We start from the raw sequence: 26,025 nt of genomic DNA, 5'->3' as shown, positions 1-26,025 counted from the left end.
CCCCCGTAGCTCCGCCCCGCGGGGACGCAAGGCCCGCCCTCGGCTCCGCTTTCATTGGACAAGCCTCGCCTCCTGGGCTGCTCATTGGTCTTCCAGCAGCCGCGGCCCAATCGGCGCGCAGAGTCTGGAGCGAGCGGAAAGGCCGCCCCCTCGCGGATTGAGGCGGGCGACGTGTACGTGCGCGCGCCCGCGGGGGAAGGCGGAAGCGGAAGTCGGGGACGCGCTGGCTCGCAGCAAAGGAGGCCTCGGCGTCGGGTCGGGTCCGGGTCGCCATGGGGCGCGGTAGCGGCACCTTCGAGCGTCTCCTAGGTAACGCGGCCCCTGCCCCTCCCCGCCGGCCCGCGGCCCCGAGCGGATCCGAGCGGAGCGGCCTCCACGCGGCTCGGGCCCTGGGTGGGCGCGCCGCGAGCGGGGGTTGGCAGTGCCAGGCGCGGGCGCTGGCCGGGCGGGTGAGGGTCCGCGGAGAGCCGGGCCCGGAGCCGGCAGGTCTCCGGGAGCCGACCACGGGCGCCTGACCGAGCGAGCTCGAGATTCTGAGTCATCAAGATGGGTGACTCGACCGAATAGCAAATCTCAGTGGACGTCCTCCCCGCAAAAAGCCTAGGTTGCGTAGGGTTAGGGCTTTTGACCCAAACATGAGCACCCCCAAAAGAGGACACCTTTCTGGGACCTGCCACGCTCCTCTGAGGCCTGCTTCCCTGCGGACCAGGCCAGCCCCCCGTCCCCACTGGCTCGGGTGGTTCGGGAAGGCGTTTCCCCGTCTGTCGGGGGCTGTGGCCCATCCCTTCTAAGCCTCCTGGAAGTCACGCATTTTGGGAAGGAAAATAAATGTTCCTGGGCAAGGCCCCCCTCCCTCCGATGAAACGGCGTGTGCCGACAGGCGCTCTGGGTCTCCACCAGTCAGCCGGAGCCCACCCTCAGGCCAGGCATCATTCTTGGTCTTGGGAGGTGCAGGCGAGGGACCCAGCCACCTGGGGTGGCTCAGCCTCTCGAGGATCAATCCAGAAGTTACCAGCAGATCAGTGTGGAGGCGGGCAGGCCTTGCTAGGTTATTCGCAGTCTCCAGGGAAGAGGGTGCCAGCAGGGCCGGAGCCTCGCACATGACGGGGAGAGCGAGGGATTCGTTGGAGAATCCTCGGAGGTCAGTCCCTTGAAGCAGAGGACAGGAGTCCAGGTGCTTCTCTTAAGCCTGGCCCCAGCGGCAATCCCACCAACGAGGTCAAACTTCCGAAAACCAGGGGCTCGGGGACGCGCGTCAGCCAGCACAGTGTCGAGTCCTGGCTGCGTCCCCAGCAAGCTGTGTGACCCCTGGAAGTGACCTCCCCTCTCTGCTGTGGTTTATCGGCAAGGGGGTGGAAGTAGGACCTAGCTCGTGTAAGGCTGTGCAAGGAGCGAGGTCGTGGAGAGCGTTGGGAAGAGGTTTGTAACCAGCACACACCAGGATTTCTCTGTTGTTATGTTTTTTGAACATTCCTATCGTCTTCAGAGAGGAAGGGAAAGGGAGAGAGAGAGAAAAACATCAACGATGAGAGGAAAATCACTTGCCTGCTGCCCAGGTTGTGGGATTGGGCCCTGACCTCCTCGTTCACAGGTGGACGCTGAGCCACTGCGCCACGCAGGCCGCGCTCGCTGCTCTTTCCCCAGCGGCTTGCCTCATTAGGTCAGGCCAGCACTGCGCCGGGAGCATCCTCGTGGGGTTTCCCATTGCGTCCAAGTGTTTAAAATGGGATGGAGGCAGCTCCTCCCCGCTGCTGAGCTGGGGGCCCCCCTAACGGTACGTTCCTGTCTCAGACAAAGCGACCAGCCAGCTTCTGCTGGAGACCGACTGGGAGTCCATCCTGCAGATCTGTGACCTGATCCGCCAGGGGGACACGCAGTAAGTGCGAGGACACGTGTGCCCACTACCCTCAGGGCCCCGCGACCCTGGCGGAGCTGCGTGGCCCGGGTGCTGGGGTTTTGAGATCTGGGCACAGCCCAAGGACGCTCCGTCCAGCTTGGGGACCTCAAGGGCCAGACGGCAGCTGGGCGTCTTAGTTGCTGTGACGGTTTTCTTCCCCCCGTCTCTTTGCGCTCCTACCAACACCCTTTCCTTTCAGGGCAAAATATGCTGTGAGTTCCATCAAGAAGAAAGTCAGCGACAAGAACCCCCACGTGGCCCTGTATGCCCTAGAGGTGACTGGACGCCTGCACCCCACCCTCTCAGGGCCCCGTCCCGAGCGGTCAGGGTGGCAGAGGAGTGGCCCGCGGTCTTCCCACGGCCCAGGGCAGCGCCAGCACAGTGCAGGCATCGGGCGGGAGGCAGGTGTGAGCAGCCCCGCAGAGCCGGGGCCGGCCTGCCCTGCCCCCCCGACACTGACACTTCGGGCAGGGAGGGTGGCTCTGGCCTCCGATGTGGTGGTGGCACGTGGAGTTAGGTGGAGACTGGGTAGCGCAGGCTCCGGGGGGCTCTCCTGACGGGCTGGGAGCCCCAGAGCCTGTGGAGAGCGGCCTTCTGCAGGAGGTGGGCCGTCCAGGAGGGGTCCCTGCGCTGACCAGCAGCCTGTCCCTTCCCCTCCTTGGGGTCTGCAGGTCATGGAGTCCGTGGTGAAGAACTGTGGCCAGACCGTCCACGACGAGGTGGCCAACAAGCAGACCATGGAGGAGCTGAAGGAGCTGCTGAAGGTGAGCGCTCCTCCTCGGGAGCCGGGGTCCAGGGGGAAGAGGGGGTGTCGCCTGCTGCCAGGCCTTTGCTGTTCGGGTGTTGCAGGCATCTGTGGCAGGAGCAGCACCAGGTGTGGCAGAGGCCACAGGGTGAGTGTGGGTGGTCCCTGCGCCAGGCCAGTCTCACCCGGTGATGTCTGGGTGCAGGGGGCCTCACCTGTCCCACCTGACACTGACACACGGGGCGGAGCCCAGCCGTGAAGGCGGGGCACTCACTGAGCGGGGGAAGGTGGAGGGAGGAGCTGCGTGTGTGTGAGCAGAGCCCGGGGGAGCCCCGAGGGCAGCTGGGCGCCCCGGCACCCTGAGCAGGGTGCACGTGGGCTAATGCGTTTTGGAGGGGAGAGGGGCGATGCCCTCCTTTGGCAGAGGAGGGACTGTCCTGCTGAGCCCGAAACACTGTCCAGAGGGGCCCCGGCCTGCAGCCCCGGGCCTGCGCTGCCCCTGCAGGGATTGTGACGTGGGCAGTGACCCCGAGGCTGTGTGATGCAGAGCTGGGTGGGCAGACATTCTTTGGAGTGAAAGGGCACCCCACGGAGTTGAGGCTGCCTGGGTGCTCTGGGGAGCGCAGCCCCAGGCTCCAACCATTTCCTGGTCCTGCCGGTGCCTTGGGCCCATGGGGCCGAGCCCGTTGGGGAGAGGGGGAGGAGTTCTTGGGCCCATGGGGCCGAGAGCCCTTGGGGAGAGGGGGAGGGGTTCGGCAGATCACGGCCTAAGGCCATCAGGCCCTGTGGACATAAGAGGGCCTCCACCGAGGCTCACAGGTCACAGGAAAGGCCCAGAAGCCAGCGCTGAGCTGTGGCTGCCCCTCCGAGGCCGCCTGCTCCGCCCGCGTCCTCCTGGGTGGGTGGCGCCCGAGGCCCTAGAAGTGTAGCTGGGTGCTCCCGGCTGGTGGAGAGGGTGCTCTGTGTGTGGGCCTGGCTGTAACCGGAAGGAGGGCCCAGCGTCAGGCAGGTTACAGGCTGAGGGTTCCCAGTCCGGTCTTGTTACGGGATCTGGGGTTACCGTGCAGGCCTCGTGGGCGGACAGATGCAAGGGGTTCTCCTCAGGGTTGGGGTTCCATGGAGGGCAGCTGGCCCTGGGGAGAGGGTGGCCCCTGCGCCCCACTTGGGGACCTGCCCACCTCTGCCCGAGCAGTGGGCCCTCCCAACCACTTGGCCAGGCTGAGACACCCCTTGCACATGCGTGTCCGTGTCCCTCCTCATGCCTTCCTCCTCTGCTCTGCAGAGGCAGTCGGAAGTCAGTGTCCGAAACAAGATCCTGTACCTGATCCAGGCCTGGGCGCACGCCTTCCGGAACGAGCCCAAGTACAAGGTGGTCCAGGACACCTACCAGATCATGAAGGTGGAGGGTGAGTCAGCGGGACAGTGCCTGCATCCGGGGTGACCTGAGGGCTGTGTTCATTCTGGGCGGGCGGGGACAGCACCCCCAAACCAGCAGTGGCACACGGAGCGGGTATCCCCAAGGCGGTGCGTGGGTCAGCCCAGCTCCGGGCACGCGAGCCCCTGCCTTTCCAGACTTCAACCCCCTTGGGGCCGGGGTGGGGCCAAGCAGCTCACACGGGCACGGGAACAGAGAAGGGCGGCCCCGGTGGTGCCCCTGGAGGCCTGTGGAGACCGGTGCTGAGCCTCGGTCGTGGTCCTAGGGGGGCAGGGCAGGCTGGGGGCAGGTGAGCCTGGGGCCTCGTGCTCCTGGCGGCCCGTGGTGACTGCAGCCTTCTTTCTCCAGGACACGTCTTCCCGGAGTTCAAGGAGAGCGATGCCATGTTCGCCGCGGAGAGGGTGAGTGTCTGGTGCCGGGCGAGGGGTGGGCTGCTCTGGGGCGGAGGGGGCCGGGGACAGGCCTGCTGGGAGCCTGGCCGCCGTGAGCTGCTGTCTGCGTTGAAAGTGAGGCGCTCAGCATTGCCCAGTGGAGTGAGCAGGCTGTGGCTGGCGGGCTCGCGGTTAAATGGCACTGGCCTGTCCCCGAGGCCACTGTGCCTTGTGTCCGGCCTCAGGAGGAAAGTCCTCTGGAGAGGGCTCCTCCCGGCCGGGCCTCTGCGGGGAGCGGGAGCAGAGGGAGGGCGGGGCTGGGTCCTGACTCTGCCACCCACAGGCCCCCGACTGGGTGGACGCCGAGGAGTGCCACCGCTGCAGGGTGCAGTTTGGGGTGGTGACCCGCAAGGTGAGTGCACCGTCAGGAGGGCCTGCCTTCCGCCCGCCCTTGGGTGCACCCCCCCCCCCCCCGGAGGCCAGCCTGGCAGCTTCCGGTGGGTGCTGCTGGGTGGAGTGGCGGGGGTCAGTGGCCCGCCTGCAGCCGCCTCCCGCCCTGTGTCACAGCACCACTGCCGGGCCTGCGGCCAGATCTTCTGCGGCAAGTGCTCGTCCCGGTACTCCACCATCCCCAAGTTCGGCATCGAGAAGGAGGTGCGTGTGTGCGAGCCCTGCTACGAACAGCTCAACAAGTGAGTCCCCGGCACCGGCCTGCTCCCCGCGCTCCCTGCAGCCCTGCCCCCTTCCCAGCACCAGCCACCCAGACCCAGGGCAGAGCCAGGCAGGTACCCAGGGCCGGGCCTGCGGGGAGCCTGGGCCGCGGGGAGCTGCTGTCTGCCTCTTAACTGTTTGGTTTGGAGGTAAAACTCCAGGAAAGACACGGGCGTGACAAGGTGCAGGGTGCCCTCTGCCTGGTCCCTTGGTGTTGACCTTGACAGTGGCTCCCCTGCATGTGTGTTCACACACGTGTTTGGTCCTGGACCTTCGTGTGCGTGCCCCAGAAGAGGAACGCTCTGCTCCGGAGCCCACGCATGGCGCTGACGTGTCCTCTGCACCTTGTTCTGGTCCCGCGCGTCCCAGTGACGTCAGGGCCTGTTCGTCTCAGCTCCCCCGGGTGTCCCCTCCTCTGTCTTTCCCGATGCGTCCAGACCCTTACCACGTGGCCCTCAGTTTGGGCTTGAGGTCCCTTATGGTTCGGGTCAGGGCTGTGCTCCTGGGGGACCAGGAGGGAGGCCGTGTCCCCAGTGTGTGGGTGCAGAGGCCCGTGCTGTCCATCTGTCCCAGGTGGTGTCTGAGCCTCACTTCCTGGAGACAGGCTGTGGCTCAGGCCGGTGAGTCACCAGGGTCCCCCGCCTGGACGCGCCCGCTAGCCTGAGGTTCAGTTTTTCTCGGGTGCGGCTGTGACCACGGTGATCACTGTGGTGACGCTGGGGGAATCCTTGGGGGCCGGGTGCGGTGCCCAGTCCCCCACAGCACCCTGTTGTCCAGGAAAGCGGATGGCAAGGCCCCCCCTACGACGGAGCTGCCCCCGGAGTACCTGACCAGCCCCCTGTCGCAGCAGTCCCAGGTACGCCCGCACGGCCCGCCCCCTGCCCTTCCCCCCGGGCCCCGCTCACCAGCCTGTCTGCCCCCAGCTGCCCCCCAAGCGGGACGAGACGGCCCTACAGGAGGAGGAGGAGCTGCAGCTGGCCCTGGCGCTGTCCCAGTCGGAGGCCGAGGAGAAGGAGAGGATGGTGAGTGGGGAGGGGGACCGAGGCTGCACCGAGCCGGGGTGCTGGGGGCCGAGTGTGGAGGCTGGGCCTGCCGTGCCCATGCTCCCTGCGGGACACACTCACTCTTCCTGGTCCTCCCGCAGAGACAGAAGTCGGGATACACAGCGTACCCCAAGGCGGAGCCCGCGCCTGTGACCTCGTCCGCACCCCCCGCCAGCAGCCTGTACGCGTCACCCGTGGTGAGTCCCCCTGCGCCCCCCGTGGCCCACACACTGGCTGGACTGCTCCCGTGGGAGGGCGGGAGGGCTGCCCAGCAAGGACGGCGCCTTGCCCCCGGCCTCCCTCCCCACCCACCCCCATCCCTGCTCAGCTCCCGGCCAGGGGTCCCCAGGGGGAGAACCCCGGGAAGGCTGGGAGCCCCATTGGTGAGAGCCCCGGCTCTTCCACGCCTCTCAGTTTGGGCTTGAAGTTCCTGGTGGGACCAGGAGGGAGGCCCGTCCCCCGTGTGCGGGTGCAGGGGCCTGTGCTGTCCGCCTGTCTGTCCCAGGCGGGAGCAGGTGGGGCCTAGGCCAGGGTGGCTACCCCTTTCTAGCCTCACCTTGGCCAGGACAGGACTGACTTCCTGGGGGTCGGCCGAGTCCCGCAGTGACTAGGGGTGGGGCCAGCCAGGCCCAGGCCGAGAGTAGCCCTGCCGGCTGCCCATTGGGGGCCATTTGTACGGTTGGGAGGGTGGGCAGGTGCCCCCTGGCATCTTGTCAGCCGTTATGGAGCCCCGTGGGCTCCTCGGGCCCCTGAGTGACAGCTGTGGGGGCGCTGTGCTGTGGCCTGTGACCCTCGGCCCCTCCCCTCTCTCCCCAGAACTCGTCGGCGCCGCTGGCTGAGGACATGGACCCCGAGGTGAGTGTCCTGTGCACGGGGCTCCCCCCGAGCCCTGGCCCTTGGATGACCTCCTGTTGCCCCCGCAGCTCGCCCGGTACCTCAACCGGAACTACTGGGAGAAGAAGCAGGAGGAGGCTCGGAAGAGCCCCACGCCCTCGGCCCCCGCGCCCCTGGCGGAGCCCGCCGCCCAGCCCGTGGAGGCGCACGCAGCCCCTGCGGCCTCGGTGGAGGTGAGGCCGCTCTCCGTGCCCCTGGGAGGGCCCGGGGGACTGGCCGGCCACTCACCCTCTGGTGTCTTCCAGACTTCCCTCCCGGAGACGGACCCTCAGCCCCTAACCTCCTCCGGAGGCCTCTTCAGCGAGGTAAGCGCCCTCCTCGGACCACGGAACAGCCTCTGGGTGCAGCGTGCAGGCCCCGCTGCCCACAATGACCGGAGGCGGCTGGGCCTGGCTGCCTACCGAGCAGACCAGTGCCCAGAGCCGCCCAGCTGTCTGTCCTGGGGCTCCTGGCCTTGTTGCCACTGGGGTAGATGCCAGGCCTTTTCAGGGGCGGCCCGTCCGTGTCACCGGGGGAGGGTGGGGGGGAGGGTGCTTGTGGGCGGCCACGGGGCTGCAGCCGGCTCTGTCCTCATTGAAGGACCGGAGCCTGAGGTGCTTGCCTCGGGTCGGGCTGGTGCAGGCGGGGCTGCTGAGGCCCCGGGCAGAGGCCCTGCCCACGGAGGCAGATCCTGACTCGGGAGCCCGGGGACCCCACAGTGTGCCCGTCCCCAGCAGCAGTTCCAGAACGGGGAGTCGGAGGAGAGCCACGCGCAGTTCCTGAAGGCCCTGCAGAACGCCGTCAGCACCTTCGTCAACCGCATGAAGAGCAACCACGTGCGAGGCCGCAGCATCACCAACGACTCGGCCGTGCTGTCCCTCTTCCAGTCCATCAACAGCATGCACCCCCAGCTGCTGGAGCTGCTCAACCAGCTGGACGAGCGCCGGCGTGCGTCCCGCCTCCACGCTGCCGGGCGGTGGGCGCTGGGCAGGGCGGCCCCGGGCTCCAGGGGGTGGTCCCAGGGACGGGAAATAGCCCACCAAGCGTGGGACCGGCAGCTGAAGGAGGCGTCCCCCAGCCACGCCGCTCTGCCCCCCCTCCCCCACAGTGTACTACGAGGGGCTGCAGGACAAGCTGGCGCAGATCCGAGACGCCCGGGGGGCGCTGAGCGCCTTGCGGGAGGAGCACCGGGAGAAGCTGCGCAGGGCGGCGGAGGAGGCGGAGCGCCAGCGCCAGATCCAGCTGGCCCAGAAGCTGGAGACCATGCGGCAGAAGAAGCAGGTGCGGTGGGCGGCCTGGCGGCCGGGCGGCGGGCACCCCCATGACCAGTGCTGACAGCTCCCTGTGCCCACAGGAGTACCTGGAGGTGCAGAGGCAGCTGGCCATCCAGCGCCTGCAGGAGCAGGAGAAGGAGCGGCAGCTGCGCCTGGAGCAGCAGAAGCAGACCATCCAGATGCGCGCCCAGATGCCCGCCTTCTCTCTTCCCTACGCCCAGGCAGGCGCCCTGCCCCTCCCGCTCCCGCTGCCCTGCAGCCGCCGGGAGCCCCTTGACAGCCGTCTCTCTGTCCCCAGCTCCAGGCCATGCCCACGGCGGGTGGCGTGCTGTACCAGCCCTCTGGCCCCACAAGCTTCCCAGGGACCTACAGCCCGGCAGGCTCGGTGGAGGGCTCCCCCATGCACACCGTGTACATGAGCCAGCCGGCCGCGGCCACCGGCAGCCCCTACCCCACCGTGCCCGGGGCCGGAGCAGGTAACTGGGTGGGCGGACGAGCTGAGCAGCCAACATGAGACCCAGACCATTACTTTTTGTTTGTTTTTATTTTGGCTTGTTTTACAGAATAGCTGAGAGAATGAATGGTGCAGAGAGATTCCCCAAATGTTAATGTTCTACCACGTTTGCTCTCTGTACGCGCGCGCGCGCGCACGCGCGCACACACACACACACACACACACACGCCTCTACTGCGCACACTAAAGTGTGTTCACTCCGACACCTTCCGGTCTGGAGGCTCTGGCTTCCCCCTTTCATCCCCCCGCCCCCTCCCGTCCCCTGTGCTGACTTACTTGTTGGGTCCCAGGACTCAGAAAGTTTAGGAATGCCAGCCCAGGCCTGTGACAGGCTCTTTGCCGTCCTGATCCGGCTCTGGGTTCAGGAGGAAGAGGCGGAGCTGCCCCGCCCTGCAGTGTCCTTACTCAGCTGGGATACGGTTGGGTTCATTCCTGACCACTCATCGCTGGGGGTCCCCTCCCATCTGTGTTGATGTCCTTATTTCCCTTTGGTGAGAAGGTGAAACGTGAACTTGGTTCCAAGTCTCACAACAAAAAGGAAAATTCAGAGAAATGCTCCCCAACTCCGGGGTCTCCCCCTCACTCCTCTTCCTGCAGATCCCAGCGTGGTGAGCACCTACATGTACCCAGCAGGGGTCACTGGAGCACAGACGGCCCCCCAGGGCCCAGCAGGACCCGCCGCCAGCCCAGCCTACTCCTCCTACCAGCCCACCCCAACCCAGGGCTATCCGGTAGGGCGAGGCTGCTCCCTCCCCAAGAGGCTCTGTGAGGTGCTCAGCCCAGCCCTCCTCCCAGCTCCTCACAGGCCTTCCCTCTACAGACGGTGCCCTCGCAGCCCCCGCAACCCGCCAGCGTGGGCTACATGGGGAGCCAGGCAGTGTCCATGGGCTACCAGCCCTACGGCATGCAGGTGAGACCACACGGGGCGTCCAGACAGGCAGGTCCCCGGGGGGAGGCTGGGGGCATGCTGGCCAGGCCCAGCCCTTCTGATCCCACCCCCTTCGCCCACACTGGGCTCCCCAGCTGGTCTGGTTACAGGGCTCCTTTCTCAGTGTCGGGGTTCCTTTCCTTCACAGAATCTCATGACCGCCCTCCCCAGCCAGGACGCATCTCTGCAGCCCCCACCGCAACCCTACATCTCGGGGCAGCAGCCCATGTACCAGCAGGTGAGCCCCTCCCGGGCCACCACCTGGGCCCCAGCCCTCTGCAGGGGGCTGTCCTGGGAAGACAGGCAGTCCGGCTGGGAATGCCACTCGGCCCACAGACCCTGGGTGCACGCAGCGTCAGGGCCGGGGCGGGGGAGCAAACCACGTTGATTTAAAGCTCAGCTGTCGGGATTCTAGGCGTGGGCCCTGCTGGGGCACGAAGCTCAGAGCCCATGACAAGCCGGGGGAGGGTGGGAGGTGCACCCTGGGCTGGAGGTGACCAGGGTCACGGCTGGGGCGGGGTGTCCTAGAGCAGCCAGTCAAGGGGAGCTAGGCCTGGGGAGGAGCACCAATGGCCTCTGGTCCCCCAGATGGCACCTGCTGGCGGCCCTCCCCAGCAGCCTCCGCCCGGGGCCCAGCAGCCGCCCGCGCAGGGGCTGCAGGTGCAGGGCAGCGAAGCCCAGCTCATCTCCTTCGACTGACCTGACCGGCCAGCGCTGCCCAGTGACACTACGTCCCCGAGACGCCTCCGTCTGACCAGCGTCCTGTCCCCTCCTGGCGCTCCCCTCGTCCACGTAGTGCCCCTGCCCCCAGCCCGCCTATCTGTCCTCACCCCTCAGGCTCCACCCTCCTGTCCCTGAGTTGGCCTCCTTCCCCATGGCCGGGCCTGGGGGCGCGGGGGAGCCCCAGCCTGGGTGTTAGGTCCCTCTGCGCCGCCCCCCAGAGCCCTCTAGGACCCCCCCAGAGCTGTCAGCAGGGGCTCCTGGCCCCCACAGGAAGGGGGGCTAGTCTCCAGCTTCTCTGCTTCTGAGCTGTCATGTCACCCAGTGCCCCAGTAGATGGAATGGATCGGCCATAATAAACTCTCTTAAACAAGTACCACGTGTCTGCTCAGGGGAAAGGTGCTGGGCAGGAGTGTGTGGGCATCCCCGCAGGCCAGCCTGGCCCCTGCCCCTGCCCCCGCCCCCGAGTCCTGGGACGGACTCGCAGGGCCTGCAGCTGCGGTCCAACTGCAACGCCAGTAGCTGTAGTTGGAAAATGTTCAATGTTAGAGTTCGCCGCTTGCATCCAGAGTTCAACCCCTGAAACACCCAAACCTCCGAGGTGACTGCGGCCCTGGCTCCTCTCGGAGGGGCTGGACTAGTTAATGGGCCCAGAGGCTCCTGGAGCGCAGCCAAGGCAGGGTCAGGACAAGGAAGTGCGGGGCGGAGGGGCAGCACCTCGTGTGACCAAGTCCGCTCCGCGCTGGCTCTAAGCATCACCAGGGCAGCGGGATTGGAACCCGCCTTTCCTCTGGCTGCATCTGAAGAGCAACGCCAAGACCCTCCGGCAGGCGCTGCAGCCGGTGTCCGGGAGCTGGACCAGGAGGCGGGAAGGGCGCGGAGGGTCCGGTGTCTGGAGACAGAACCAGGGCTTATAAATCCTCTTCTCCCGGGACCTGCTAGCCCGCCGCCCGGTTCCCCTTCCGGGCTATCACAGCCCAGCACACGCTGCCCGTTACGCGCGCTCGGTCCCGCGGAGGGAGGCGTCCTCGCTCCCCGGGCGGCTGCACCGCAGGACAAAACATGCTCCTTCCCTCCCGGGCCGGCGGGAGAGGCAGCCGTGCGGGCCAGAGCGCAGCGAGCCCTCCGCGCGTGGTGACCACGGATGCCGAGCAAACGGCACGAGCCGGAAGCCGCGGTCGGCTGACGCGAGGCTCCCGCAGGGGTCACCGCGCTGCGCTACACGGACCGGGTCCGCCTCCGACTCGGACGGAGCCCGCGCTAACCCTCGGCCTCCACTGGCCTCCCTTGGCCCCGGTCCCTTGTGGGTAATCTCGGCGAGCGAGAGGAGGCAAGCGCGAGGTGCGGCTAGAGCGTCCGTCCCAACTCATATGCTCGGCGGCCCTGGCGGCTAGAGCGCCCTCCCCCAGCTCGTATGCTCGGCGGCCCGGACAGCTAGAGCGTCCTTCTCAGCTCATATGCTCGGCGGCCCTGGCGGCTAGAGCGTCCTTCTCAGCTCATATGCTCGGCGGCCCTGGCGGCTAGAGCGTCCTCCCCAGCGGGTGTACTCGGCTGCTCTGGCAGCTAGAGCGTCCCTCCTCCTGGGAGCCTCGTGTGACCTTCCCGCCGGTGGAGCGATGCTGCCGGCGGCTGCTCGCCCCCTATGGGGGCCGTGTCTAGGGCTTAGGGGCGCCGCGCTCCGCTTCGCCAGGTACCGCGGGCTGCCGAGGGCCGGGTGGGCAGAGGGGAGTCCTCAACCGGACACCGATGGTTCAGGTCGGGGCAGCGGGCGGGAGGCCACCCAAGCCCGGCGGGTCCCAAAGGGGAAGCTGGGCGTGGAGACACCCACCCCTCCACCCCCCACCCCCGTGCGGGCCGCAGAGAGTGCCAGGGTGGCCTCAGATCACATGGGAAGGGTTCCCGCCTTTGCCGGGGCCTCAGTTTCCCCCGCAGCCCAGTGACGTGTAGGACCCCCAACATTGCATCCGGCGCTCCGGGTTCTGAAAGCTTTGTGCAGCAAAATGCACTTACGTGATTGCATTTCCCCGTGAGCTGCTACGGTTCATTCAAACCAGGAAGTTGTGAAGGGCAACATCCTGCAATAATAATGATGATGATGATGATGTGGGTTTCTCAGGCTTGTGAAGAGGACAAAATATAAAGTAGCTGGGAAACCCCCTTGCTCTCGACGTGGACCCTGGAGTCTGAGAACCTGGGTTGGGACCGAGGGGCTAGACCTGAGTTCATGGCACCCACCTGCCTGGACTGCCTGTCACCCCCCTGTGCCGGGCTGACAGCTCTGTTTGCATGGGGTCCAGGCAACAGGTTCCACGCATCAGCACCGTGCGGCTGATGCGATGCAGCAGCCATCGAAGGGGAGAGGCCCTCGCCGGTGCACCCCTAGATAATGCCCCCAAGGAGTACCCCCCCAAGATCCAGCAGCTGGTCCAGGACATTGCCAGCCTCACGCTCCTGGAGATCTCAGACCTCAATGAGCTCCTGAAGGTATCCCCGGCCGGGCCTGGGCAGTGGGGTCTGGGGCTTGTGTCTTGCTCCTGGTGTATTTGGGGGGGAGGGTTTGGTCCGTTGTGGAAAGTGTGTTCCCTGGGTGCAAGGATGTGCCAGGTTCGTCCCTCGTCCCTGTGCGTGTTTGTGTGTGACCGCCAGCTTCTGAGACTGCTCTCCTCTGTCCCTGCAGAAAACGCTCAAGATCCAGGACGTGGGGCTCATGCCCATGGGTGGCGCCATGCCTGCTGCTGCCCCTGCCGCTGCAGCCCCCGAGGTGAGCCAGGCGCCCAGTTCCCAGCTTCCCTCACGTCCTGATTTCTCTCTTTGTCCCTCCTCATCTCCGTCCTGCACCAGTCAACACACCCGCACTTCTGTGTGCCTCCGGCTGAGGCTCTGCTCGGCCTCCCTGGGCCTCCTCCTTGCCCACTGGGGACCGTGTTTCCAGGGGAGGGGAACCCTGAGCCGATGGGAGGAAAAGGACACAAAGAAGTTAGGTTGAATAGTAGGGCTTCCTAAGTTCTGTGGGGGGAAGTAGGGAAGAAGCTTGGGGGAGGGGAGGGTTACAGGTTCAAGGAAGGCCGTGAGGAGAGGAGGGGTGAGGAGTTGAGGGAGAGAGCAAGGCATTCCCAGGCACGAGGCCGGGAGCGTGTCCAGGCTGGAGAGGAGGTGGTGGGCAGCTCCACGGGTTTGGGTTTGGGTGTCTGCGAGGAAACCAGCAGACATGAAGCCACACGCTAATCTGTGGGGTTTTGTTGTTGCTTTTCTGTATGTGTGTGTTTTTCAATATTCGTCATCTTTTAAAATCTCAAGTGACCCACCAGCAGAAATAATCACACCCTCACCAGCCTTAGAAGTAACTAAGGCTTTGCCACCTTTGTGTCTCCTTCCCTTAAGCTGGAGGCAGGTCTCTGGCCTGTCCTCTCTCCGCGGGGCCCTGCGCACCCCTCCAAAAGCACAGGTAGCCAGGCGCCATTTGCACAGCGGAGGGCATTGGCCTTGACTCGGATCCCAACTCCTCCCATCTCGGGGGGCTCCGCCGCCCCCGCCAGCCACTTGGTGGGGTTGGAACCCACTGCTTCTCTATCACGTCGTTTCGCCCACAAAGCACTTTTGGGGTCGCTCTGCCTTGTCTCCTAAGCTACAGTTTTAAAAGGATGAGTTTTGGGGGCCGGGGAGGGAGGCAGTCTGACCCAGGAGTGGACTAGGTAGGGGAGGCACCGAGTGGGAGGGCGGCCTGCTGGGCGTCCCTCCTGCCAGAATCGGGGGGGCGGGGGGGGGCTTGCCTCTGGGGTTGCAGGACCCGCAGCCCAGGAGCAAAGGTGCCTGCTCCCCGCTCCTTGCTCACCCAGCCCCTCCCCCTCCCCCTCCCCAGGCGGTGGAGGAGGAAGACATCCCCAAGCAAAAGGAGCAGACACATTTCACCGTCCGCCTGACGGAGGCGAAGCCCGTGGACAAGGTGAAGCTGATCAAGGAGATCAAGAACTACATCCAGGGCATAAACCTCGTGCAGGTGAGTGTGGGCAGCCCCTGCGGGCAGGCGGGGTGCAGGGAGCCCGGGCGGGCGGCGTTTGACTTGGTTGACTTGGCTCTCGGCAGGCGAAGAAGCTGGTGGAATCGCTGCCCCAGGAGATCAAAGCCAACGTCGCCAAGGCCGAGGCGGAGAAGATCAAGGCCGCGCTGGAGGCGGTGGGGGGCACCGTGGTCTTGGAGTAGGCTCCCCGAGAACTGTGGACAGGGGTCCCTGGGACCCGGGAGAGGCCCGGCCGCCCCGCCCAGCACCCAGGCTCAGCTGCCCGGCGCCTCCTCCTCGGAGCAGAAGGCCACATCCACCCGCCACTGCGCGGCAGCCGGGCCCTGGGACAGGCATGGACCTACGGAGTGGGCAGGGGGCAGCGCTGCCTGTGGGCACGGGGCCTGACGCTGGACCGCCCCCAGGTTTACCACGCGCCCCCTGGTGGCCGCTGAGAAAATACATGGTTTGGGCCGAGCGCGCGCTGCTTCTGTGTCCTGGGCAGCGGGAGGGGAGGGTCTGCAGGCGATCATCTGGGTCCTGAGACCCCACAGCCTGGCCAGCGGCAGCCGCCTGGCTGATACCAGATCCTCACCCAGGAGCTGGGTGTGCAGCTCCCGCCCCGGCCGGCAGGGGTGAGGCTGTGCCCTGGGCCCTTGGAGAGCGCCAGCCGCAGAGTGAAGACGGCGTGGGGCCTTGCTCCCAGGAGCCTACCTTCCCTGCCCTTGGCCGGAGCTCCCTGGGCCTTGGGCAGAGTGGGAGGGCGGGGACCCCCCCCCCTTTGCCTGTTGGAAGAATGACCTGCAAGTTCTGTGGGACCAGAGGGGCCTCTGGTGGGACAGCTCCTGGGTGGGTGTTCCCAGTGGTCCCCAAGCCCGGGGACCGGCTCCCCCCCATGTGCTCCCACTGAACCTTGTAGGTCTAAGGAGGCGGGAAGGCTGCCCCTGACCGGAAGAGCTTCCCTGGCGGCCCCACAGGGTTAATGATTCTCCATCAGCAGATCTCTGGGTGTGCCTCCCCCCCCCCCCCCGGAAGTGGCTGCTGGGCCACCTCGGGCCGGGCAGGGCCTGCTGAGCTGCCTGCCTCTGGGGGGCTGGGGGAAGGAAGTGGGCTGAGCTCAGGGACCCTCGTCCTACTTTCCCAGGGAAGCAGGGGCACAGCCGGGGTGATGGGGCCTCTGCTTCATCCTGTGGCAGCTGCTCAAAGGGAGTGACCCTGCAGTCAGGGGCGCTCTAGCCAAGTGCCTTCTGTACCCCAGGCGAGGCCAGCACCTGTGTCTACCTGGTGCCCTGCAGCCGACCTCACAGTCAGGGTCCTGCCCACCCTCCTGGCTCCCCCCGGACGTGCTGCAGGTGGCCGGATAGCAGTGTCAGACCTGGGGGCCCCTGTGGCCTGTGCTCCGAGGGATGGCCCTGGCCCTGGGGCCACCTGGCCTTGGCCTTGGGCTCTGCGCTGGGAGGGGGATCTGTGGGTGGGTCCCGAGTTCCCCGCCGGTGCCCACACAGCTGCCACAGGATGAAGCAGAGGCCCCATCACCCCAGCTGTGCCCCATGAGATCCCAGTAGGAATTATTAGCATTCCTGCTCTTCGCCCAGCCCGGTGAAAAGGTCACGGCACACAGCTGAGAGGGAGCTGGAGCCGACTCGTGCTTCCTGCCCCCACCGGCCGTTCCAGGGACCCTGGTGTCTGCCAGGCCACCCACGTGGCTCCATCCTCCCTGCCGGGCTCCAGGAGAAAGTGCAGATGCCCCAGAACAGACCCCAGGCCCCACCCGAGAGCCCGGCCTGGCTGGCGGCCCTGTCCTCAGACTTGCCTGTCGCTGCCCGTCAGCCCCGGGCTGGGATCCATCTGAGCAGCCCGCTCGGCCGTTCTCGGTCCCTGACCCGCAGTCATAGCGCATTCCCCACCTCCCGGATTCTGACCGGTCTTTTCCAGGAACTGCATTTCAGATGCTGCTCTTTGCATTTTTATTCTTAAAGTGTCCAGGCTGCTGAGCCTCCTGCCAGCCCTTCCCAATTGGAGGACGGTCCCCAGAGTGAGCACTGGGGGGTCCCTGCCGGCAGGACCCAGTCTAGCCCTCACACCCCTCGGGCCCTGGCCCCTTGCTTCCTGGGCTGTCATCGTGAGGGACCCCGGAGGTCTCTCACTCCCACTTCAGAGGCCCCTACTCATCAGCTTGTTTGCTTCTCCGTAGTCAGGGCCTGAGCACCTCACCGGGGCTGATCCCACGGCGAATGGGGCAGGTGTGGGGCAGGGAGTGGGCTGGCCGGCACCTCACTTCCCTGGGTTACCTGCCAGGGGCCACGTCTCCTGCCTCCCAGGCTGTTCGTTCTGGTGTTCTGTTTGCTAAACATTGATTTAGAGAGGAACATTGACTGCTCCCACCCACCTGTGCATTCGCTGGCTGGCCCTGTAGGTGCGCCAAAGGGCATCCACCCACAGCCCCCTCCGGGCCAGGGCAGCTCTGGCTTGTCATCTCCGAGCCTGTGGGTCAGCTGTGAGAGCCACTCCGTTTCCTGGTGGGGCTTCCTGTGAGCCCCCACCCTCCCCTCTGGTTCCCTCCTCCCCCAGCGAGCCCCTGGGTGGTGTTCTTACCTAGTTTGCATCTGACATCTCTAAAAATAAATCCACACCCCAGGACATGCTTAGAGAGAGGAAGGGAAAGAGGGAAGCATCAACGTGAGGAACCCCGATGGGCTGCCTTCCATATACGCCCTGACCAGGAATCCAACCAGCAACCAGCTGAGCGCCTCCGCGCGGACATCTTTCTTAAGCCCTCCTCCCCCTTCAGACCCGGCAGCTGCCCTGTGGCCAACCTGCCCCTCCCCCTGCCCCCAGGATCCCAGCATCTCTGGGCCGGACACCATCCGGCTCTTCACTTCCCAGCGGATGACCTCAGGGTCAGAGGCCGCGGTGCTCCGGAAGACCTGGCTCCAGAGTCTCCCAAGTGGCCACTTCAGTTCAATAAATGGCGGGTTTGCTCACATCCTGGACACTGGCTGGTGCCCAGAGGCCATGAGGCCAGGCTTTGCGGGTTCAGGGGACCAGGAGTGGTTTCCCCAGTGCCCCTCCCCCTTCTCCCTTGGGCTGGGGGCTGCAGTGGTCGAGCAAGTAGGTCCTGCCTTGGGGAAGGGGTCTGGCTGTGCCCCCTCTGAGTGGAGGCTGCTCCGGCAGAGAACGCCTGGGTCCCCAAGATCCTGCCTGAAAGTGGCCCGGGGACTTGGGCTTCCCTCTGGGCTAGGGGCCCGCCTGCACTTCCTACTGTTGGCTGGGGGGTGGATGAGCGTGGGAGCCTACAGGCAGGTGGGTGCCTCCCCCTGGGCCAGGCTGGGGCAGGCACCCTGCTGATGGTCGCCTGGGGGCCCGAGCCTGGCCCTGGAACCCGGGCCTGTCTCCCAGGACTCCAGTCCGGGGCTGCCTGGTCAGAGGGAGGCCTGAGGCCGGACTTGGCTGGGAAGTCCGGGTTGAGGCGGTGTCTGGTCTCGGAATTGCCTTTCGCCCCTAGTTTTACTGAAACCACGGCTGGTCCCAGGGGATTCTGCTGCTTCTTGCAACTGCACGTGTCCAGGGAGGACCCCAACCTGCGGGGCGGGTGCTTGCGGAGGCGGAGGCTGGCAGAGCCACGTGCCCTAGGCGTGGGGTGGACCTGGGGGCATCGGGGCGGCCCACGCAGCAGGCTCAGAAGTCCGCGCGGCCTGCAGAACGGGGCAATGGAATCCACGGCTCCGCCGCCCGTCCGTGCGACCGCGGTCCCTTTAAGACTCAGGGGCGTGGTCTCGTCGGCCCCGCCCCGGATACGGTCCCGCCCCGCGCCGCGCGGGCGTATTGGCTGCGCGGGGCGCGGGTGGCAGACGCGCTTTGAGCCCGGCGCTGGGGCGGCGCGGCCGGTCCGGGTCGGGCTCGGGGTCCGGGCGGGGTCGGGTCAGGCCGGGCAACCGGCGCTGCCGCGGGCATGGCGGCCGAGGCGCGCGTGTCGCGCTGGTACTTCGGGGGCTTGGCCTCGTCCGGGGCCGCCTGCTGCACGCACCCGCTGGACCTGCTCAAGGTGAGGGCGGCCGGGCGGGCGGCAGCGGGGCCGGGCTCCGCGCCACCCAGGCTCCCGCACCCGCGGGCACCGGCCGGCCTGGCCCTGCCCCGAGGACCGCAGCCTACGGGCTCGCTGCCCCGCCCGCCGACGCCGCCGAGAGCGGGATGGAGGGAGGCCCCAGGCCTGTCCCCGCGGGGGGTGGGCGCCCCGGTGTCCCGGCCCCCGGAGGCCTGTCCCTCCCAGCCCTGCGCTTCGCTACCTGTGACCTTCGGCAGCCACTTGGCCTCGCCGCGCCAGTTCCCCCCGCTCCTCCGAGGACGTTGTCCCTCCCGATGACAGTTGAGGGGTGGTTCCCGCGCACCCAGGGCACGGACCCAGCTGCCCCCCCTGCCCGGCGGGGGCCTGGCACGGCGGAGGGAGGGGAAGGAGGGATGTGGCCTGGGCGAGTGGCACAGGCGCCCCCGCTTTGGGCTGCTTCCTCCTGGACTGGTGGGTGCCTGGCCGGTGCCCACGGGTGCGGGAGCCTGGGTGGCCCCGTGTACACACAGGTGCTGCCCTGCTTATGGGGCAGAATAAGATAAAACTTCCTTGTCTCCAGGGCCAGCCACGAGGGTTGTTTTCTGCCCTGTCTCACCACAAAGAACAAAGGAGAAAGGGCCGAGACACAAACCGCAGGCCGCCCAGGGAATGGTCACCGTGTCACGTGGGGCTGTGGGCAAGGGACGGCCACCCGGCCACCCCCTTTCTCGCCCCCACCCCCAGCTGTCTGTGCCCACAGCTGTCTGTGCCCACGTGGCTCCCTGGGAGGAATGGACTCCTGGGGCGGGGCTGACCCGGCAACCCCGGGCGTCCCCTGCCTGTGAGCATGCTTCTCTCAGCAGCCCTTCTCCGAAAGGGAGGGGATTGCCTCTCTCATTAGTGAAAATGCCACCTGATGAATTCCAAGGGCGAGTATCAGGTGAGCAGGGACCTGAGGGTGCCTGCCCTGCGGGTAGCAGAAGCTGAGGTTGGCAGCCCAGTTGCCGGGCCTGAGACCTGGCTGGCCTGGGAGTCGCCCCCGGGCCTGGAGGGTGCACTGACCACCAGAGGGCACGGTGGTGAGCTGGAAGGTGCACCTTGGTTTGGAGTGAAGAGCCCTCCCTCACCCTGGTTATTTGCTTTCTGGATGCCCACGCGGGTCCCCACCCCTACCACAGGGGGCCCCCCCGAGGGTCAGGCTCTGACCAGGAGCAGGCACAGCCTCCAAAGGCTGCAGAGTCCTCCCAGCCCGGGCTGGCCTAGCCCCCCGTCCAGTGTCCAAGGCCCCTTCGGGCATCTCTGCCCCTTGCCCTTCCCGCCCGCCCCCGGGTGCTGTTTTGCTGCCAGGATGAGCCCGGGGAGCATGTGGCCTCGTGCCAGGGGTGGAGGCCGGCCTTGGAGGAGGCCCGGGCTCGGTTTTTACCTCTCAGCGTGGTCATTGGGGAAATGATTTTAAAGCTCCTGGATCTTTCTCTGTCTCATGTCCTGACTTGATCCTCAGCCTCTTCCTGCCTGGACGGGAGCCGCTGCCCGCGTGGCCGCCCTGACCGCAGGCCCAGTGCCCACTGTCCTGCCCAGCTTGGCGCGGGCAGCAGGAGGACACGGCTTGTGTCCCTGAGCTGGGCACAAGCCCTCTCCATCCCCACCTTTGCTGCTCCACCACCCGGACGCCCCGGGAAGAGCCTGAAGCGGGGGGAGGGTGTACCCACTGAGTCCCTTCATCCTCACAGCTCAACGAGAGAAACAGGCACGGCTCCGTGACCTGCCCACGCCGGCCCTGCCCCGCAGGGTGTGACCGCCTGAGGCGGCCTTTCCCTTCTGCCCCGCCCGGGCCCCACCTGCCTCTCCCAGGCCCCATGCTTCTGAGTCCCCATAATCTTGTCCCCTGAGAAGTGAGGTAGGCTGAACAGTGGGGCTCTGGAGTCACCCTGCTGGGTCCTGCCTCGGTCTCCTCGTCTGTAAAATGGGGCTGATGATCCCCACCCACAGCAGGTGCCCAGAGGACGCTCACGTGCCTGGTGGGTGCACCAGCTCCCTGGGGCTGTCGCTTGTAAGACAGTAGGTTGGTGGCAGGCGTGGCATGTGTCCCAGCGCCATCCCCTTTGCTCCCCTGTGCCTCAGTTTCCCGTCTCTCCACGGGGAGGTGGTAGCTTGTGGCCCACAGGGTTGTGTCGGGGAGGGGAGCAGCGTAGGCTGTGGCAAAGGACTCAGCCGGTGTGTCCCTGCCCCGCAGGTGCACCTGCAGACGCAGCAGGAGGTGAGGATGCGCATGACGGGCATGGCGCTGCAGGTGGTGCGCTCCGACGGCGTGCTGGCGCTTTACAACGGCCTGAGCGCCTCGCTGTGCCGACAGGTGCCTGCCGGGCTCCCGCGGGTCTGGGCCCCGGAGCCCACGCGCTGAGCAGCCCACGGGGCAGAGGGCAGGGCTGGCTCAGACGTGCTGTGCCTCCTGCCCACTGTGGGCACCCGTGGGCATCGAAGCCGCTTTCTCCTTTTTGAGGCTGCTCAGGAGGGAGGAACCCCAGGGCCTGGGGAGCTGGCGCCCCTGGGTGGGCGCGGGGCGTGGGGCGTGGGGTGTGCTGCTCCCACCCTCACAGCCGGCTGGACACTGCCACTTCCAGATGGGGAAACTGAGGCCTGGGCAGGGGCAGGGGTTGCAAAGGGGCTCAGCCAGCTGTTGGCCGTGCTGCCTTGGGAGGGCTCCTCGTTGTCCCCGTGGTCAGGGTGATGCCCGTGTGCCCAGCCAGCTGGTGGGGAGGGCCCAGGGGTCCACGTGGTGCCTGCCCTGTCCTGCCCCTCCCCCTGCACTCTCTGAGCCGGCCCCTCCCCCCCAGATGACCTACTCCCTGACTCGGTTCGCCATCTACGAGACAGTGCGGGACCGAGTGGCCAAGGGCAGCGAGGGGCCCCTGCCCTTCTACAAGAAGGTGCTGCTGGGTGCTGTCAGCGGTGAGTGGGGCGGCGGGGTGCTAGAGGGCCGCGGGGCAGCAGGGACACTGCGGGTCACGTGCTGGGTCTGCGTCTGTTGCCAGGTTGCATCGGAGGCTTTGTGGGGACTCCCGCCGACATGGTCAACGTCAGGTCAGTGGCCCCTAAGGTCAGGGTCTCTGCTGTCCCCCGATGGGTCCGGCCGAGCCCGTGGGGCAAGCCGAGGGAGCCCCGCCACCCCCTGAGCCGCGTCCTCGTTTCAGGATGCAGAATGACATGAAGCTGCCCCAGAGCCAGCGCCGGAAGTGAGTCGTGGGCTGAGTTCTGCCCTTGGGGTGTGGCTGGTGGGCGCTGTGCGGGGACTCAGCTGGGGCTTTCCTGGGGGGTCTGGGACCAGGGCTGATGGCGGTCTGCTTCCCGTCGGCACCTCGCCCATGGTTCCCCGGAGGATGGCCTAGAAGCCTGCGTTGGGCTTTTTTTTTTTTTTTTAAAAATATATTTCTTTATTGATTTCAGAGAGGAAGGGAGAGGGAGAGAGAGAAACATCAATGATGAGAGAGAATCATTGATCGGCTGCCTCCTGCATGCCCCCTATTGGGGATCGAGCCTACAACCCGGGCATGTGCCCTTGGCCAGAATCGAACCTGGGACCCTTCAGTCCGCAGGCCGATGCTCTATCCACTGAGCCAAACCGGCCAGGGCTGCGTTGGGCTTTTCAAAGGGGTTAGGAGCTGGGACTTTTTTTGGTGATAAAAGCACCGTTTCATGACGTCTAAGGCACTGTCAGCGCTGAGGCCTGTGTGTGGGCAGACGCCCAGGTGAATTCCGTCACGGGCGTCAGCTCAGGGGGAAGGTGGCTCCGAGCCAGCCTGTTGTGCACCCTCCGGCCGGGCAGAGCGTGCGGGAGGGGACCTGGTGACGGGACCAGGGCGCCCCGTCCTCCTGTCCTGGTATCAGCAGGGCCAGCCTCAGGGCGGGCAGCTCCCGGGCCAGTGCCCAGGTGTGTTCCTGTGGGTCTCTGGAGTCTTGGGGCCGAGGTCCCCGAGGGAGGAGACTGCTCTGAGCTCCGGAACAGGCCCTGGCTCCTTGGCTTCCCCTATGCTTCCTTGAGGGTCTCAGGGCTCGTCCTGGGGAACCCCCCCAGGGAGCTGTGGTCGGGGGTGCCTCACGTGGGCCCGTTCTGTGTCCCGGCAGCTACGCCCACGCCCTGGACGGCCTGTATCGCGTGGCCCGTGAAGGTGAGGAGCAGGCCCTGGTGGGGCAGGGGCTGGGGCCGGGGCTGGGCCGGGGCAGGGGCTGGGGCAGGGGCCGGGGCAGGGGCAGGAGCTGGAGCAGGACCCGGGCAGGAGCCAGGCAGCCCCAGCCGGGAGCCCAGAGCCCCGCGGAGGCAGAGGGGAAGGCAGCATCGTCCAGAGCTGGGGCAACCTGACGGACGTGGCCGGTGCCCCACCTTCTCCCCCCGCAGAGGGTCTGAGGAAGCTGTTCTCGGGTGCAACCATGGCCTCCAGTCGGGGGATGCTGGTCACTGTGGGCCAGGTAGGCCTTCTACGGGGGAAGGGGGGCTTGGGGAGCCTCCGGGGTCCTGCCCTGCCTAGCCCCCCCCAGAGACCACAGAGGAAGGTGGGGCCACAGGTGGGCACTGGGAAGTGGGCACAGGCGGGTCGGGTGATGGCCGTGGGCAGCCCCTCGCGGCCTGGGTCCCACCTGCCCAGCGGCTCCAGTGCTCCAGGTGACGCCCGCAGGTGCTGGGTGACCTGGGTGGTGTCCCCGTGGGCCCCCTCGGCATTCCCTGACCTCCCTGCACCCCACAGCTGTCCTGCTACGATCAGGCAAAGCAGCTGGTCCTGAGCACGGGGTACCTGTCGGACGGCATCTTCACGCACTTCATCGCCAGCTTCATCGCCGTGAGTGCCGGGCGGGGCGGGGCAGGGCGGGGGCGCTGGACGGCCCCCTCAGACTGGGGGTGCCAGGCCAGGAGAGGGCACCCCGGCCCAGGCTGGAGTGGTCAGTGCCCCTGCAGCCCCGGGTCGCCTCCCAGGGGTCTGGGCAGGGCTGAGGGGCACCCAGGCATCGTATGTGGCCGACCCGTTGGTGACGTTCCCCCCCCGCCCCCAGGGCGGATGCGCCACGGTCCTGTGCCAGCCCCTGGACGTGCTGAAGACCCGCCTGATGAATTCCAAGGGCGAGTACCAGGTGAGCGGGGCCCGGGGGTCCCTGCCCTGTGCCCAGGTCCTGGCCCTGGGGTGGCCGACAGCTGTTCTTCTCCTCCCCCCCCCACCCCCGCCCCCGCCCCGGTCCCTCCCAGCTGCTGCCCCGCTGCCTCCAAGCAGCCCTGGCCCCCTGTGGCCCTGAGTCAGAGTCTGACGTACTGACAGGCAGGGCCCGGTGCCCACCCGGGAGCACGGCCTGGGCTCCACGGTGCCCATGGCCATCACCCAACCCGCCTGTGCCCACTTCTGTGTCTTCGAGGTGCCTGCGGCCCTGCCCCCGCTCTCCCCACCCCAGTCGGCGCCCCCCCACCCCCTCCCCGCCCTCAGGGCTCTGGTTCTGCCGCATCAGCAGTCGGCCGGGCAGCCGTGACCTTTTGGCTCACACGTTGTCCCCTGTTTGAAAGTCCGGCCGCGCTGTGCACTGGCCACGGGTCACTGCACGCAGCTGTTGGCCTGCAGCCCGGCTGTGGGAGGGGGTGCTCCGCGCGGAAGGGGCGCTGTGGCCGGGCTGTGGGAGGGGGTGCCCCGCGCAGAAGGGGCGCTGTGGCCGGGCTGTGGGAGGGGGTGCTCCGCGCGGAAGGGGCGCTGTGGCCGGGCTGTGGGAGGGGGTGCCCCGCGCGGAAGGGGCGCTGTGGCCGGGCTGTGGGAGGGGGTGCTCCGTGCGGAAGGGGCGCTGTGGCCGGGCTGTGGGAGGGGGTGCTCCGCGCGGAAGGGGCGCTGTGGGAGGGGGTGCTCCGTGCGGAAGGGGCGCTGTGGCCGGGCTGTGGGAGGGGGTGCTCCGTGCGGAAGGGGCGCTGTGGGAGGGGGTGCCCCGCGCGGAAGGGGCACTGTGGGAGGGGGTGCTCCGCGCGGAAGGGGCACTGTGGGAGGGGGTGCCCCGCGCGGAAGGGGCGCTGTGGGAGGGGGTGCTCCGCGCGGAAGGGGCACTGTGGGAGGGGGTGCCCCGCGCGGAAGGGGCGCTGTGGCCGGGCTGTGGGAGGGGGTGCCCCGCGCGGAAAGAGCGCTCCGTCTGCCTCCCTCGCCCCCGCAGGGCGTGCTGCACTGCACCATGGAGACCGCGAAGCTCGGGCCGCTGGCCTTTTACAAGGTTCGGGCGAGCGGGGGCACGGGTGGCACAGTGGTGGGGAGGGTGGTGGTGCCGGGGGTCGGGGCGCGCAGTGGGTGGGGGCTGGGGTCCCCTAGCTCCTCACTCCGCCCCCCCACCCCCACCCAGGGCCTCGTGCCGGCCGGCATCCGCCTCATGCCGCACACCGTGCTCACCTTCGTGTTCCTGGAGCAGCTTCGCAAGCACTTCGGCGTCAAAGTGCCGTCCTGAGGGGCGTGGAGCGCCGGCCCTGCCTGCTCCTTCCCGAGGCCACGCGGCCTGCGCTGCCCTGAGCCCGCACCTGCCACCGGGCTCGGCCGCCCCTCCTCCCCGCTGGCCACCTGGCCTCCTGCCTGGTCAGAGCGCCTTCCAGCAGCGTGGCCCCCACCCCGTAGCTGCACCTCCCCCACCCGCCCCCACTCCCTGCCCTGCACACGGGCCACACGCAGAGGCAGGCGTCCAGGCCCCGCTCCCCTCCCCAGCGGGCGGTTAACACGAGGTGGGTGCGCTGGGCTGTCCGGTTTCCTGGGGTCCCTGCCCTCTGGCCCCAGGGGCCCTCAGCACGTCCCTCGGACAGCGGGCGCTGCACCCTTGCCCCGGGGCTGCGGCCTCCACGATGCGCACAGCGAGCTGAGCCCACAGCTGAGGTCAGCGGACCACACGCAGGTGCGGACGGACGGGCGCCGCGGGCTCGAGTGCGGGGCCCCGTGCCCCTCCCACACCAGCCAACCCCCCGCTGCTTCAACACGCAGCACCCAGAGGCCCCTGCTGTCCCTGGGCTGAGCCGTCCCTCACTGGCCGCGCTGCGCCCCCTCCCGGGCAGAGGCGGGCTGGGGGGTCCTCGGGGCCTCCCTGCACACGGTGCCCCGAGGCCCCAGCAGCTGGTCAGCCAGAACCCGCAGGCTCTGCTGCAGCGCGGCCTGTTCTCCCCAAACGAGCCGGGGCCCCATCCCTCGGCTCCCGGCCTCGGGGCTGCGCCCCCAGCAGGGGTGGCAGGGACGGCAATAAAGGACAGTGAGCTGCCCTGGTTCATCCGGTCCCTGTGTCCAGGCTGCCCGCTGGTCTGTGGTCACCTTGCTGTTCAAGGGCAACGGGGCCCCCTGCACCCTCCCAGGAGGCCTAGACTCACGGGGGGCCCAGGGTGGGAAGCCCAGCCCTGGCTGGTGCCTTGAGGCCTGTGGGCTGAGGGGTTGGGGGTGTGGGTGAGGGGTTGGTGTGGGTGAGGGACTGGGGTGTGGGTGAGGGATTGG

General features: G+C 67.5%; 3 protein-coding genes across 5 annotated transcripts; all 3 read left to right on the top strand.

The window, feature by feature from the left end:
- Positions 1-187: 187 nt before the first annotated feature.
- Positions 188-10,887, top strand: HGS (hepatocyte growth factor-regulated tyrosine kinase substrate). 2 transcript variants are annotated; one of them, XM_080681191.1, is made up of 22 exons: positions 188-309; positions 1,792-1,876; positions 2,097-2,172; positions 2,569-2,661; positions 3,925-4,048; positions 4,426-4,478; positions 4,792-4,860; positions 5,016-5,140; positions 5,937-6,015; positions 6,083-6,181; positions 6,304-6,399; positions 7,019-7,057; positions 7,126-7,269; positions 7,342-7,401; positions 7,813-8,023; positions 8,184-8,356; positions 8,430-8,570; positions 8,648-8,825; positions 9,461-9,594; positions 9,684-9,773; positions 9,940-10,029; positions 10,380-10,887. In XM_080681191.1, the coding sequence occupies exons 1-22, from the start codon at positions 273-275 to the stop codon at positions 10,488-10,490; spliced, it is 2,307 nt and encodes a 768-aa protein (XP_080537317.1). In that variant the 5' UTR covers positions 188-272; the 3' UTR covers positions 10,491-10,887. The 2 variants fall into 2 exon arrangements, with proteins under 2 accessions (XP_080537317.1, XP_080537316.1); XM_080681190.1 differs by having other exon boundaries at positions 190-309; positions 7,810-8,023.
- An 844-nt stretch (positions 10,888-11,731) lies between these two features.
- MRPL12 (mitochondrial ribosomal protein L12) lies at positions 11,732-14,986 on the top strand. The gene is made up of 5 exons (XM_080681248.1): positions 11,732-12,201; positions 12,809-12,995; positions 13,189-13,272; positions 14,371-14,508; positions 14,595-14,986. The coding sequence occupies exons 1-5, from the start codon at positions 12,128-12,130 to the stop codon at positions 14,709-14,711; spliced, it is 600 nt and encodes a 199-aa protein (XP_080537374.1). The 5' UTR covers positions 11,732-12,127; the 3' UTR covers positions 14,712-14,986.
- A 3,349-nt stretch (positions 14,987-18,335) lies between these two features.
- SLC25A10 (solute carrier family 25 member 10) lies at positions 18,336-25,813 on the top strand. 2 transcript variants are annotated; one of them, XR_013961250.1, is made up of 12 exons: positions 18,339-18,553; positions 20,787-20,906; positions 21,388-21,502; positions 21,586-21,634; positions 21,745-21,786; positions 22,676-22,719; positions 22,947-23,017; positions 23,293-23,385; positions 23,597-23,674; positions 24,722-24,778; positions 24,905-25,561; positions 25,690-25,812. XR_013961250.1 is itself a non-coding variant. In XM_080681238.1 (11 exons), the coding sequence occupies exons 1-11, from the start codon at positions 18,461-18,463 to the stop codon at positions 25,004-25,006; spliced, it is 864 nt and encodes a 287-aa protein (XP_080537364.1). In that variant the 5' UTR covers positions 18,336-18,460; the 3' UTR covers positions 25,007-25,813. The 2 variants fall into 2 exon arrangements, 1 of the variants encoding a protein (XP_080537364.1); XM_080681238.1 differs by having other exon boundaries at positions 18,336-18,553; positions 24,905-25,813.
- Positions 25,814-26,025: the final 212 nt, after the last annotated feature.

The sequence above is a fragment of the Plecotus auritus genome (genome assembly GCF_963455305.1).
Source record: "Plecotus auritus genome assembly, chromosome: 7".
NCBI classification, from domain to species: Eukaryota; Metazoa; Chordata; class Mammalia; order Chiroptera; family Vespertilionidae; genus Plecotus; species Plecotus auritus.
The sequence above is the reverse complement of the archived record's forward strand: the minus strand, read 5'-3'. Positions and strand labels throughout refer to the sequence as shown.